The sequence below is a fragment of the Salmo salar genome, unplaced genomic scaffold (genome assembly GCF_905237065.1).
Source record: "Salmo salar unplaced genomic scaffold, Ssal_v3.1, whole genome shotgun sequence".
Taxonomy (NCBI): domain Eukaryota; kingdom Metazoa; phylum Chordata; class Actinopteri; order Salmoniformes; family Salmonidae; genus Salmo; species Salmo salar.
Genome location: NW_025548112.1, coordinates 26,065 through 41,293, shown reverse-complemented (window position 1 = coordinate 41,293; position 15,229 = coordinate 26,065). Strand labels below are relative to the sequence as shown.

General features: G+C 41.4%; 1 protein-coding gene across 1 annotated transcript in view; it reads right to left on the bottom strand.

The window, feature by feature from the left end:
- Nucleotides 1-8,785: 8,785 nt before the first annotated feature.
- The window catches only part of LOC123732676 (B-cell receptor CD22-like), a 30,686-nt gene continuing 24,242 nt past the window's right edge, over nt 8,786-15,229 (bottom strand). The window contains exons 2-8 of the mRNA XM_045711934.1: nt 13,164-13,508; nt 12,511-12,765; nt 11,985-12,248; nt 11,676-11,772; nt 11,533-11,587; nt 11,315-11,418; nt 8,786-8,983 (exon numbers count right to left, since the gene is read on the bottom strand). Of these exons, the coding sequence (XP_045567890.1) occupies nt 8,902-8,983; nt 11,315-11,418; nt 11,533-11,587; nt 11,676-11,772; nt 11,985-12,248; nt 12,511-12,765; nt 13,164-13,508 (1,202 nt within the window). The 3' untranslated portion in view covers nt 8,786-8,901. The remainder of the gene's footprint in view (nt 8,984-11,314; nt 11,419-11,532; nt 11,588-11,675; nt 11,773-11,984; nt 12,249-12,510; nt 12,766-13,163; nt 13,509-15,229) is intronic.

Below are 15,229 nucleotides of genomic sequence, written 5' to 3'. Positions count from 1 at the left end.
TGACCTTCCAAAGCCAGGATTCAGACACGGCAAGGACATCAAGGTTGGCGGAGTGTGCTAAAGCAGTGAGTAAAACAAACTTAGGGAGGAGGCTTCTGATGTTAACATGCATGAAACCAAGGCTTTTACGGTTACAGAAGTCAACAAATGAGAGCGCCTGGGGACACACAGGGCCTGGGATAACCTCTACATCACCAGAGGAGTAGGGTGAGGGTACGGCAAAAGGCTTTCAGAACTGGTCGGCTCCCTCCAGTCAGGTTATAGTGATGACTGGCTCCCTCCCTCTAGTCAGGTTATAGTGATGACTGGCTCCCTCCCTCTAGTCAGGTTATAGTGATGACTGGCTCCCTCTAGTCAGGTTATAGTGATGACTGGCTCCCTCCCTCTAGTCAGGTTATAGTGATGACTGGCTCCCTCTAGTCAGGTTATAGTGATGACTGGCTCCCTCTAGTCAGGTTATAGTGATGACTGGCTCCCTCCCTCTAGTCAGGTTATAGTGATGACTGGCTCCCTCCCTCTAGTCAGGTTATAGTGATGACTGGCTCCCTCCCTCTAGTCAGGTTATAGTGATGACTGGCTCCCTCCCTCTAGTCAGGTTATAGTGATGACTGGCTCCCTCCCTCTAGTCAGGTTATAGTGATGACTGGCTCCCTCCCTCTAGTCAGGTTATAGTGATGACTGGCTCCCTCCCTCTAGTCAGGTTATAGTGATGACTGGCTCCCTCCCTCTAGTCAGGTTATAGTGATGACTGGCTCCCTCCCTCTAGTCAGGTTATAGTGATGACTGGCTCCCTCCCTCTAGTCAGGTTATAGTGATGACTGGCTCCCTCTAGTCAGGTTATAGTGATGACTGGCTCCCTCCCTCTAGTCAGGTTATAGTGATGACTGGCTCCCCTCTAGTCAGGTTATAGTGATGACTGGCTCCCTCTAGTCAGGTTATAGTGATGACTGGCTCCCTCCCTCTAGTCAGGTTATAGTGATGACTGGCTCCCTCCCTCTAGTCAGGTTATAGTGATGACTGGCTCCCTCCCTCTAGTCAGGTTATAGTGATGACTGGCTCCCTCCCTCTAGTCAGGTTATAGTGATGACTGGCTCCCTCCCTCTAGTCAGGTTATAGTGATGACTGGCTCCCTCCCTCTAGTCAGGTTATAGTGATGACTGGCTCCCTCCCTCTAGTCAGGTTATAGTGATGACTGGCTCCCTCCCTCTAGTCAGGTTATAGTGATGACTGGCTCCCTCCCTCTAGTCAGGTTATAGTGATGACTGGCTCCCTCCCTCTAGTCAGGTTATAGTGATGACTGGCTCCCTCCCTCTAGTCAGGTTATAGTGATGACTGGCTCTCTCCCTCTAGTCAGGTTATAGTGATGACTGGCTCCCTCCCTCTAGTCAGGTTATAGTGATGACTGGCTCCCTCCCTCTAGTCAGGTTATAGTGATGACTGGCTCCCTCCCTCTAGTCAGGTTATAGTGATGACTGGCTCCCTCCCTCTAGTCAGGTTATAGTGATGACTGGCTCCCTCTAGTCAGGTTATAGTGATGACTGGCTCCCTCCCTCTAGTCAGGTTATAGTGATGACTGGCTCCCTCCCTCTAGTCAGGTTATAGTGATGACTGGCTCCCTCCCTCTAGTCAGGTTATAGTGATGACTGGCTCCCTCCCTCTAGTCAGGTTATAGTGATGACTGGCTCCCTCCCTCTAGTCAGGTTATAGTGATGACTGGCTCCCTCTAGTCAGGTTATAGTGATGACTGGCTCCCTCTAGTCAGGTTATAGTGATGACTGGCTCCCTCCCTCTAGTCAGGTTATAGTGATGACTGGCTCCCTCTAGTCAGGTTATAGTGATGACTGGCTCCCTCTAGTCAGGTTATAGTGATGACTGGCTCCCTCCCTCTAGTCAGGTTATATTGATGACTGGCTCCCTCTAGTCAGGTTATAGTGATGACTGGCTCCCTCTAGTCAGGTTATAGTGATGACTGGCTCCCTCCCTCTAGTCAGGTTATAGTGATGACTGGCTCCCTCCCTCTAGTCAGGTTATAGTGATGACTGGCTCCCTCTAGTCAGGTTATAGTGATGACTGGCTCCCTCCCTCTAGTCAGGTTATAGTGATGACTGGCTCCCTCTAGTCAGGTTATAGTGATGACTGGCTCCCTCTAGTCAGGTTATAGTGATGACTGGCTCCCTCCCTCTAGTCAGGTTATAGTGATGACTGGCTCCCTCTAGTCAGGTTATAGTGATGACTGGCTCCCTCTAGTCAGGTTATAGTGATGACTGGCTCCCTCCCTCTAGTCAGGTTATAGTGATGACTGGCTCCCTCTAGTCAGGTTATAGTGATGACTGGCTCCCTCCCTCTAGTCAGGTTATAGTGATGACTGGCTCCCTCTAGTCAGGTTATAGTGATGACTGGCTCCCTCTAGTCAGGTTATAGTGATGACTGGCTCCCTCCCTCTAGTCAGGTTATAGTGATGACTGGCTCCCTCCCTCTAGTCAGGTTATAGTGATGACTGGCTCCCTCTAGTCAGGTTATAGTGATGACTGGCTCCCTCTAGTCAGGTTATAGTGATGACTGGCTCCCTCCCTCTAGTCAGGTTATAGTGATGACTGGCTCCCTCCAGTCATTTGTGTGTTTTAATTATTTAATGAAATAGCATGCTTAAAGCATCAGACAAGTTCAGTACATATAGTTGATTTTATTAAAACACATGGGGTGATTGGTAGAAAGAACAAATGACTCTTGGTTGACCAAGATGTATTTTAGGTGAGGACAGCACTAGAACATGATGTTGGGGCTCCCGAGTGGCACAGCGGTCTAAGACACTGCATCTCAGTGCTAGAGGCGTCACTACAGACACCCTGGTTCGAGTCCAGGCTGTGTCACAACCGGCCGTGATTGGGAGTTACAGTGAGGGAAAAAGTATTTGATCCCCTGCTGATTTTGTACGTTTACCAACTGACAAAGAAATGATCAGTCTATAATTTTAATGGTAGGTTTATATGAACAGTGAGAGACAGAATAACAACAAAACAAATCCAGAAAAACGCATGTCAAAAATGCAGCATCATGCTGTGGGGATGTTTTTAGTGGCAGGGACTGGGAGACTAGTCAAGACCAAGGGAAAGATGAATGGAGCAAAGTACAAAGATGTTTCTACTGATGAAGCTCATATCACGCTGAAATCAATAGAACAGGGGACAAACGTTTAGGGTTCTACATTGTGACATCATTAAAATACTCCTTCTACAATGTTAAAACATTCTACATTGTGACATCATTAAAATACTCCTACTACAATGTTAAAACATTCTACATTGTGACATCATTAAAATACTCCTACTACAATGTTAAAACATTCTACATTGTGACATCATTAAAATACTCCTACTACAATGTTAAAACATTCTACATTGTGACATTAATTCATTGATATCATGAAACAACTCCTTCATGTATTTTCTGATGTTTGATCAGTGATCTATTATCAGAGTATCTCTTGTCACATTGATCACAGCTATGAGGTTTCTCTCCTGTGTGTGTTCTCTGGTGTACAATAAGACTGCTAGACTTAGTAAAACTCTTCCCACATTGATCACAGCTATAAGGTTTCTCTCCTGTGTGTTTTCTCTGGTGTGATACCAGGTTGCTTGACTGAGTAAAACTCTTCCCACATTGATCACAGCTATAAGATTTCTCTCCTGTGTGTTTTCTCTGGTGTGATAACAGGCTGCCTAAGTGAGTAAAACTCTTTCCACATTGAGTACAGCTAAGATATTTCTTTCCTTTATGTGTTCTCTGGTGTACAATCCATTTGCTAGATGTAGTGAAACTCTTCCCACATTGAGTACAGCTATATGGTTTATCTCCTGTATGTGTTCTCTGATGAATAGTCAGACAGCTAGAAAGAGTAAAACCCTTCCCACATTGATCACAGCTATAAGGTTTCTCTCCAGCGTGAATTCTCAGGTGTACTTTTAGTGAATTTGATCTTGAGAAACGTTTCCCGCAGTCAGAGCAGCAGTATTGTTTCTCTCCTGTGTGTACTCGCTGGTGTATTTTCAGTTCTGATGAAGATTTGCAACCTTTCCCACAATCAGAGCAGCAGTGAGGTTTCTTTCCTGTGGGTCTCTGCTGGTGTTTCTTGAGGTGTTCTGATGTGGAGAGACTCTGCTCTGCCTCGTCAGCATCATGAGGTTGTTGAGGCTCCCCAGAGGATCCACGATAGTCACATCTCTCTCCTGTGTGAACAACATGTCAGACAGATGGTTTAAGGCACACAACAGCAGAAATCCACTGTAAAAGGTGATGCCAACAATTGATGTCTGTAATGAATGTTAAAATGATTTGATAGTCAAGTCAGAAACTATAGTGATATTCTGTCTTGTTGTCACAGTAACATCGATGATCGTAGACTAGAAATAAGTTATTACAGTTGTTGAAATCCTAACCAGACGACATTTGGTCTCCAATGTAGGCCCCTTTCTGTGTTTGCTAAAATAGATGCACAATTTGGTTGCAGAAACTCCTCCATGCTAATGCAGAAACTGCTAGTTATACCAATACCATAGACCTACTGTAGGACCCATAACTTCACCTAACAATAACATAGACCTACTGTACGACCCATAACTTCACCTAACAATAACAGAGACCTACTGTAGGACCCATAACTTCACCTAACAATAACATAGACCTACTGTACGACCCATAACTTCACCTAACAATAACATAGACCTACTGTAGGACCCATAACTTCTCCTAACAACAACATAGACCTACTGTAGGACCCATAACTTCACCTAACAACAATACCATAGACCTACATAGAACTAGGACTATAAATCATTTCATATTTCAGGTGAAACATGGAAACTAAAATGTATTTGTCATGACATTTCATAACCTGATCACCAGATAATTTTGTGAATAATCCCATTAGGCTACTCTGTAATGGGTTGTCATTCTAAATGTCCTGAATAAAGGAAAATAGCTCTGTGTGTTGTACAATAGCCTATCCATCAAGGATAAGTATCTCTGCGTGCAAACAGACTAACGAGACCGGACTGTAAATCAAGCAGACAAAAACATTATAAACACCAATTTGTTAGCTGCAATGTTTATATTTGTTGGCTTTATGAAGGCTATTTTTACATAGTTGGCAATGGCAATAAATGTTACTTTTAGATTTGTATAATTTCAGATAGAATGTAGATTATAGATTAATCACAGACAATAATTTTGAGATATTATTATAAATTAAATGAAACAATTCCACGAAAATGTGCATATGAAAATCTTAACTGGCACACAGATTGGTAGAAATGGTAAGATAACTTGCCACTCCAAATGGAAAAGGTTGCCAACCGCTGGTGTAGCCCATTACCGGAAACTTCAGGAGCATAACGGCAGAATTTCTCTCTCTTCTGGTTAGGTTATCTTGATCTCTGGCTCCCTCAAGTCATTTGTGTGTCTTAAAACCTGTTGGGGCTAGGGGGCAGTATTTGCACGGCCGGATAAAAAACGTACCCGATTTAACCTGTTGGGTCTAGGGGGCAGCATTTGCACGTCTGGATAAAAAAAATGTACCCGATTTAATCTGGTTACTAATCCTACCCAGTAACTAGAATATGCATATACTTATTATATATGGATAGAAAACACTCTAAAGTTTCCAAAACTGTTTGAATGGTGTCTGTGAGTATAACAGAACTCATTTGGCAGGCAAAACCCTGAGACATTTTCTGACAGGAAGTGGATACCTGATGTGTTGTATTGACTTTAAACCTCTCCCATTGAAAAACACAGGGGTTTAGGAATATTTTGGCACTTCCTATTGCTTCCACTAGATGTCACCAGCCTTTACAAAGTGTTTTGAGTCTTCTGGAGGGAGATCTGACCGAACAAGAGCCATGGAACGGTGATGTCCCATTAGACACCTGGCGCTACTTCATGTTGGGTACCCTCGTTCCAATACGTTATAAAAGGCTATGCATTCGGTCCACCTTGAATATTATTCATGTTCTGGTTAAAAAAGGCCCTAATGATTTATGCTATACAACGTTTGACATGTTTGAACGAACGGAAATATATTTTTTCCCCTCGTTCATGACGAGAAGTCCGGCTGGCTTACATCATGTGCTAACGAGACGGAGATTTTTGGACATAAATGATGAGCTTTTTTGAACAAAACTACATTCGTTATGGACCTGTGATACCTGGAAGTGACATCTGATGAAGAGAATCAAAGGTAATGGATTATTTACATAGTATTTTCGATTTTAGATCTCCCCAACATGACGTCTAGTCTGTATCGCAAGCGCGTATTTTTCTGGGCACAGTGCTCAGATTATTGCAAAGTGTGATTTCCCAGTAAGGTTATTTTTAAATCTGGCAAGTTGATTGCGTTCAAAAGATGTAAATCTATAATTCTTTAAATGACAATATAATATTTTACCAATGTTTTCTAATTTTAATTATTTAATTTCTGACGCTGACTTGACTGCCGGTTATTGGAGGGAAACGATTTCCTCAACATCAATGCCATAGTAAAACGCTGTTTTTGTATATAAATATGAACTTGATAGAACTAAAAATGCATGCATTGTCTAACATAATGTCCTAGGAGTGTCATCTGATGGAGATTGTAAAAGGTTAGTGTATCATTTTAGCTGGTTTTATGGTTTTGGTGACCCTGTCTTTGACTTGACAAAACATTACACACAACTCTTGTAAATGTACTGTCCTAACATACTCTAAATTTATGCTTTCGCCGTAAAACCTTTTTGAAATCGTAAAACGTGGTTAGATTAAGGAGATGTTTATCTTTCAAATGGTGTAACATAGTTGTATTTTTGAAAAATTTGAATTTTGACATTTATTTGGATTCAAATTTGCCGCTCTTGAAATGCACCTGCTGTTGATGGAGTGCACCACAGGTGGCACGCTAGCGTCCCACCTAGCCCCAAGAGGTTAAACTGGTTACTACTCTTTCCCAGAAACGAGAATATGCATATAATTAGTAGATTTGGATAGAAAACACTCACAAGTTTCTAAAACTGTTTGAATGGTGTCTGTGAGTATAACAGAACTCATATGGCAGGCCAAAACCTGAGAAGATTCCATACAGGAAGTGCCCTGTCTGACAATTTGTTGTCCTTCTGTTGCATCTCTATCGAAAATACAGCATCTCTGCTGTAACGTGACATTTTCTAAGGCTTCCATTGGCTCTCAGAAAGCGCCAGAAAGTGGAATGGGGTGTCTGCTGTCTCTGGGCGAAGAACAGCAGGACAATTTGTGAGTGGTCAGCCTGGGAACAGTGACACTGGAGATGCGCGTTCATGAGAATTCTCCATTATTTTCTTTCAGCCTTTGAATGAATACAACGTCGCCCGGTTGGAATATTTTACGAGAAAAATAGCATAAAAATTGATTTTAAACAGCGTTTGACATGCTTCGAAGTACGGTAATGGAATATTTTGAAATTTTTTGTCACGAAATGCGCTCGCACGTCACCCTTCGGTTAGTGACCTGAACACACGAACAAAATGGAGGTATTTGGATATAACTATGGATTATTTGGAACCAAAACAACATTTGTTGTTGAAGTAGAAGTCCTGGGAGTGCATTCTGACGAAGAACAGCAAAGGTAATCCAATTTTTCTAATAGTAATTCTGAGTTTAGGTTGTCCAAAACTTGGTGGGTGTCAAATTAGCTAGCCGTGATGGCCGGGCTATGTACTCAGAATATTGCAAAATGTGCTTTCGCCAAAAAGCTATTTTAAAATCTGACACCGCGATTGCATAAAGGAGTTCTCTATCTATAATTCTTAAAATAATTGTTATGTATTTTGTGAACGTTTATCGTGAGTAATTTAGTAAATTCACCTGAAGTATGCTAGTTCTGAACATCACATGCTAATGTAAAAAGCTGGTTTTTGATATAAATATGAACTTGATTGAACAAAACATGCATGTATTGTATAACATAATGTCCTAGGAGCGTCATCTGATGAAGATCATCAAAGGTTAGTGCTGCATTTAGCTGTCTTCTGGGTTTTGGTTTTTGTGACATATATTCTTGCTTTGAAAATGGCTGTGTGATTATTTTTGACAGGGTACTCTCCTGACATAATCTAATGTTTTGCTTTCGCTGTAAAGCCTTTTTGAAATCGGACAATGTGGTTAGATTAACGAGAGTCTTGTCTTTCAAATGGTGTAAAATAGTCATATGTTCTAGAAATTGAAGTTATAGCATTTTTTAGGTATTTGTATTTCGCGCCACACGATTCCACTGGCTGTTGACTAGGGTGGGACCTAGCCCAGGGAAGTTAATTATTTAATCAAACAGCATGCTAAAAGCATCAGACCATTTCAGTACATATAGTTGATTTTATTAAAACACATGGGGTGTGTCTATATATGGAAAAATACACATAACATTTCAACCAATCGATTGGTAGAAATGACAGATGACTCTTGGTTGACCAAGATTTATTTTAGGTGGGGACAGCACTAGAACATGATTTTGGGGCTCCTGGGTGGAGTAGTGGTCTAAGACACTACATCTCAGTGCTTGAGGTATCACTACAGACACCCCGGTTCGAGTCCAGGCTGTCACAACTGGCCGTGATTGGGAGTTAAATAAAGGTTACATGTCTTCATGGTTCTGGGTTTGTTGTGTTCATGTCTTCATGGTTCTGGGTTTGTTGTGTTCATGTCTTCATGGTTCTGGGTTTGTTGTGTTCATGTCTTCATGGTTCTGGGTTTGTTGTGTTCAGGTCTTCATGGTTCTGGGTTTGTTGTGTTCATGTCTTCTTGGTTTGTTGTGTTCATGTCTTCATGGTTCTGGGTTTGTTGTGTTCATGTCTTCTTGGTTTTGGGTTTGTTGTGTTCATGGTTCTGGGTTTGTTGTGTTCAGGTCTTCTTGGTTCTGGGTTTGTTGACTGTACTGTAGAGAACAGAGGGGTCCTCCTCAGCTGCTTGTTCCACCGTGGGCCTGGAGAAAGAAACATCCATTAAACTGAATGTGACTCCCCAAATGGCACCCTACTCCCTTATAGTGCACTACTTTTGACCAGTAGTGAACTAAATAGGGAATAGGGTGCCATTTAGAATGGAACCAGAGCCATTCCTTAAAACCCTCATCACATCACTCCTGTTGGGGCTAGGGGGCAGTATTGAGAAATTTTTAAGAAAATATGTGCCCATTTTTAACTGCCTCCTACACCAACTCAGAAGCTAGGATATGCATATTATTAACACATTCGGATAGAAAACACTCTGAATTTTCTAAAACAGTTTGAATGGTGTCTGTAAGTATAACAAAACTCATATTGCAGGCAAAAACCTGTGAAAAATAGATAAAACATTTTTTTGAATTTTGTGACTGTACTATTTAGTGTCATTGTTTTATAGATACCATAGTGAGAAAGGATTAATTTCGCAACTCCTACGGCTTCCACTAGATGTCAACGATCTTTATAAAGTTGTTTGAAGCGTCTATGATAAACAGAGAGCAAATTAGAATGCATGGAAGTTGACATGTCGTCACTTCATTTTTTGCGCCTGCGCATAAATCTGAGAAGCGTGAGTTTGTCATAATTGTTTATCTAGACATAGGATAGGTTGTGTGAAAATATTACTGATGTTTAACGTTAAAAATGGACCAAAAGATTAATGCTAAACAACGTTTGACATGTTTGAACGAACGTAAATAGATTATTTACTAGGTTTTTTAGCTTTTCGGCGTGATTTTACACCCCCCACCACGTTTTGTGGGAGCATAATGAACGCTAACTACTTGGTGTTATTTGGACATAAATTATGAACTTTGTCAAAAGAAACCACATTTGTTCTGGACCTGGGATTCCTGGCAGTGCCTTCTGGTGGAGATAATCAAAGGTAAGGGGATATTTACAATGTTATTATCGATATTAGATGATGCTAACTGTATAGCATAGCTTATTGTTCTTAGCATAGCACCCCGTTTATTGCAAAATGTGATTTCCCAGTAAAGTTATTTTGAGATCTGGCCATTCGGTAGCAATTACGAGATGATAATATATTATTCTTTGAATGACAATATTATAATTTACCAATGTTTTCGAATAGTAATTTTGTTATGTTCACCGGAAGCATTTCAGAGAAGAAAAAATCGGAATTTCACGCCATTGTAAAAAGCTGTTTTTTTATATAAATATGAACTTGATGGAACAAAAAATGCATGTATTGTATAACATAATGTCCTAGGAGTGTCATCTGATGGAGATTGTCAAAGGTTGGTGCATAATTTTAGCTGGTTTCTGCTTTTGGTGACGCCTGACCTTGAATTGAAACTGGATGTTTGTACTTTTGTGGCTATGTACTGTCCTAACATAATCTAACTTTATGCTTTTGCCGTAAAGCCTCTTTGAAAATCGAACAATGTGGTTAGATTAAGGAGATGTTTATCTTTTAAATTGTGTAAAATAGTTGATTGTTTGAGAAATTGAAATTATTAGATTTTTGATGTTTTGAATTTCCAGCCTTGTTAGCAATCCCGTCTCGGGGTTCATTGCTAACCTGTAGCCCCAACAGGTTATAGACATGTCATAGTAATTGTCTTGAGATGTATATTGTAGAGTGCAGTTTCAGGAAATGCCATTTGGCCTGAAGAATACCCCTGGAACCTTTAAGACATTAAAACTGTGACTTTTCAAAATGCCTACTTTTACACCATAGTATGAGTTCAATGAAATGTCATCAGATAGTGATGGAGGGAGTTCTCAGAGAACAATGAAATGTCATCAGATAGTGATGGAGGGAGTTCTCAGAGAACAATGAAATGTCATCAGATAGTGATGGAGGGAGTTCTCAGAGAACAATGAAATGTCATCAGATAGTGATGGAGGGAGTTCTCAGAGAACAATGAAATGTCATCAGATAGTGATGGAGGGAGTTCTCAGAGAACAATGAAATGTCATCAGAGAGTGATGGAGGGAGTTCTCAGAGAACAATGAAATGTCATCAGATAGTGATGGAGGGAGTTCTCAGAAAACAATGAAATGTCATCAGATAGTGATGGAGGGAGTTCTCAGAGAACAATGAAATGTCATCAGATAGTGATGGAGGGAGTTCTCAGAGAACAATGAGGGGTCACTAATGGTCAACTGTTTTGCTTATTTGAATGACTTTGTCTACTCCTCCAATAAGCAGCAACATATGAATGACCTTGATGCTGTCTGTGTGTTCACAATGTTGTATACAGTATTGACTCTATGTTGTTGTAATGGTAGAATATGCTCAGAGGGTGGCAGCACTGGAGAGGTTGAATTTCACAGCAGCTTACTGGACATCCTCGTCCTGTTCCTGGTCGAAGGTGGCCACTGTCTGTGCTGCAGCAGGGGTCATGGCCATGCCTGAGATGTTGACATACACTGCACTAGAGTCTCCCTGACGGAGAGAGAGAACAGACAATATAAATAGACCTGGGGACAGACAGCATGAAGAGTGGACATTTCCCACAAAGCAACGAAAATGATCTTCCATCTGTCTGAACAGACTCACCTGTCCGTCGTCTGCTGTGTGTCTTGTGTCAAAGGTGGATTTGGAGGCCTTCTTCCTGTTTTATAAATGAACGAATGAATGAATGAACAAATTAATGAAGATAATAAAGTGAAATAATCTTTAAAATATGCATTTTCACTCACCTGAACCACATGAAGCCAGAGAGACATGAAGCCAGTATGACACCCAGAACAACCACTATGATTCCTACAGCAGCAGTTAGAACTGAGGTTTGTTTCTCTAAAAGATAATATAGATGATATGAGTACATGTTATTATGAACTGAAAATTAATATACTGCAATACAGGACATTAATGCAATACTTGTATGTATAAGACTATGTATAGTTTTAAACCAAAGTGTAATGATGCAAACTAGAAGAAGATTACCTTGAAACATCATTTCTTATTGAACATCATTTTGTATTGAAGTATTGAAGATGTAACTTCACCTGCTATAATGATCATCAGAGCTGTAGAGTTATTAGATGCTATTGTATTCTCAGCCTCACAGTAGTATTCTCCTCTGTCCTCAGAGATGATGTTAGTGATGCTGTAACTCTGTCCTGATGCTTTTGGTGAGGTAACATTCTTCTTGTACCAGGTGTATTTGTCCACAGGTGGGTTGGATTCACTGCTGCAGGTCAGAGTCACTGAACTGCCCTCCATTATTTCACCAGAGGGACTGACTGACACTGAGGTGTTCCTTGGACCATCTGGTGTTGAAGACCAGATTCATTTATAGCAACATTTGTGTTTACATTTTACAGGTGAGTTTGAAATCATTTAATTCAGAGTAAAAGACAATCAGAAAAATAATAATTAAAAAGAATGATGATATGGTGGTAATACAAATTCAAGGAAATGGATGTTACACACAAAAATATTTATTCATATTTATTCATATGGAAAACAATCTATTCCCAATTCAAGAATCAACATAATCAGTATATCAAATGAAACCCACAATGTACTGACATGTGACAGTGAGAGTCTCTTCAGCAGAGGGGAGATCCTCATGGCCTTCTACAGCACAGGAGTATCGGCCTGTATCCTCACTGCTGACTGAGAATAGGCTATAGACAGGAGAGGAGGTGTTGCTGTTTGGTATAGGCTGTCCATTCTTATACCAACTGTAGGCTGTGATGGGGTCCAGTGTACATTTGGTTCTACATATCAGTGTGACATTCTCCCTCTCTGACACAGATGTAGGATCCATCTCCAACACAACATCTAGAGTATGAGGAAACAAATCATTATTCTCCTCCTTTGTGTCTGTATAGCTGCCCTTTATAAGGTAATTATAGTCATTCATTAATGAATTTGATTTATTTAGCCAGGATAGTCAACTCTGTAATACTTTCCACTGTTTTCCAGGAAGTATTGGGTTCAATAGAGTCAATTTAAACAGATTTTAACACAACATTCTCATTAGCATACATGCTAAAATCACAGCATACACTGAAGCACACACATCATATGCTTTAGCATACATACAGAACCACACTCACATTACAACTATCTAGATAGATGTGAGATGAGTGACAGATACTGTAAATACAAACCAAGACAATTTTCTTGAACTAAATGGAATTCAACAGTTGAACTATATTGAATGTACGTAACTGTACCTGTGACAGACAGAGTGACTCCAGGACTGCCAATATATTTCCCTCCGGTCTGATCTGTTAATAATCTGAACTTGTACTCAGCAGAGTCACTCTCTCTCAGGTCTGTGATCCTCAGTGTGTGACAATTCTTCTGATCTCCATGACACTCCAGACGACCTGCATACTCTGGGTCCTGACCTAGATCTTTAGGTTCTTTACCAGTCCCAGATTCAGTGAACCAGAGGGTTGTTGTGACTGTACCACTGGGATATGTATAAGAGCAGTGCAGCTCCACTGTTGACCCCTTCAAGGCACAGATACTTTTCTTGGTGTAAGTCACACTCCAGACATTCTGACCCAGTACCACTGAAACAAGGTCACACAACACAATGCTATCAGAATTAAGCCAATGTATCTCTGTAATGTGTCTGTATCTATGTAATGTGTCTGTATCTCTGTAATGTGTCTGTGTCTCTGTAATGTTTCTATATCTGTAATGTGTCTGTATCTCTGTAATGTGTCTGTATCTATGTAATGTGTCTGTATCTATGTAATGTGTCTGTATCTCTGTAATGTGTCTGTATCTCTGTAATGTGTCTGTATCTCTGTAATGTGTCTGTATCTCTGTAATGTGTCTGTATCTCTGTAATGTGTCTGTATCTCTGTAATGTGTCTGTATCTCTGTAATGTGTCTGTATCTGTAATGTGTCTGTATCTGTAATGTGTCTGTATCTCTGTAATGTGTCTGTATCTCTGTAATGTGTCTGTATCTATGTAATGTGTCTGTATCTCTGTAATGTGTCTGTGTCTCTGTAATGTGTCTGTATCTATGTAGTGTGTCTGTGTCTCTGTAATGTTTCTATATCTCTGTAATGTGTCTGTATCTCTGTAATGTGTGTCACGTCCTGGCCAATATAAGGGTTAATTGTTATTGTAGTTTGGTCAGGACGTGGCAGAGGGTATTTGTTTTATGTGGTTCGGGGTGGTGTTTTGGTAGAAGGGCGTTTGATTTATTATTTCCGGGTTTTTGGTTTATGGTCTATGTTTATGTATTTCTATGGTTAATGTATTTCTATGTTAGGTTGATTGGGGTTTGGGACTCTCAATTGGAGGCAGGTGCTTCCTCGTTGCCTCTGATTGAGAGTCCTATATATGGGTAATTGTTTGGTGTAGGTTTTTGTGGGAGATTGTTTCTTGTCTAGCGTGTGTGAGCCTGAGAAGACTGTTCGGGGATCGTGAGTTTGTTTTGTTGTTTTGGTGTTCATTTTGAGTTTAATAAATGTTCAAGATGAACAAACACAGTCCTGCTGGATTTTGGTCCTCCTTCACCATCGATAACTGTGACAGAATCTCCCACCACAAAAGGACCAAGCAGCAGAGGAAGGAGCAACAGGTGGACTGGAAGGAGCAGAGGGAATTTGAATTGGACAAACGGGAGAAATGGACATGGGAGCAAGTTATGGCCGGAGAGGGCCCATGGAAGAAATGGAGCAAAGACCGGGAATGCTACCGAGGAACACGACTGCCGATTAAACCCGAGAGGCAGCCCCAATAATTTTTTTTGGGGGGGCATATGGGTAGTTTGGCGGGGCAAGTTTGGAGCCCCAGGCCAAATCCCCGGACTGTGTCACAGAAGCCAGTTAATGGACATGTCTCGTGCTTCGGGGTAATGAGTATTATGGCGAGGCCAAGTGTTTTTAGGCCAGTACACGCTATACCAGCACCCCGCATTTACCAGGGGGTAGTAGGCATTCAGCCAGAAAGGGCGATGCCAGGTTTAAGCTCGAGACCGCCAGTAAGCCTCCACGGTCCTATATATCCTGTTCCCGCTCCACGCACTAGCCTAGAGGTGCGTGTTCCCAGTCTGGCACGTCCAGTACCAGCACCACGCACCAGGTTTCAAGTGCATCAGCCCAGTCCGACTCGTCCTGTTCCCGCTCCCCGCATTAGCCTGGAAGTGCGTGTTCCCAGGCTGATAACCCCAGTACCAGCACCACGCACCAGGCTTCCAGTGCGTCGGCTCAGTCAGAAGTCGCCAGAGCTGCCCGTCAGTCAGGAGTCGCCAGAGCCGCCCCGTCAGTCAGGAG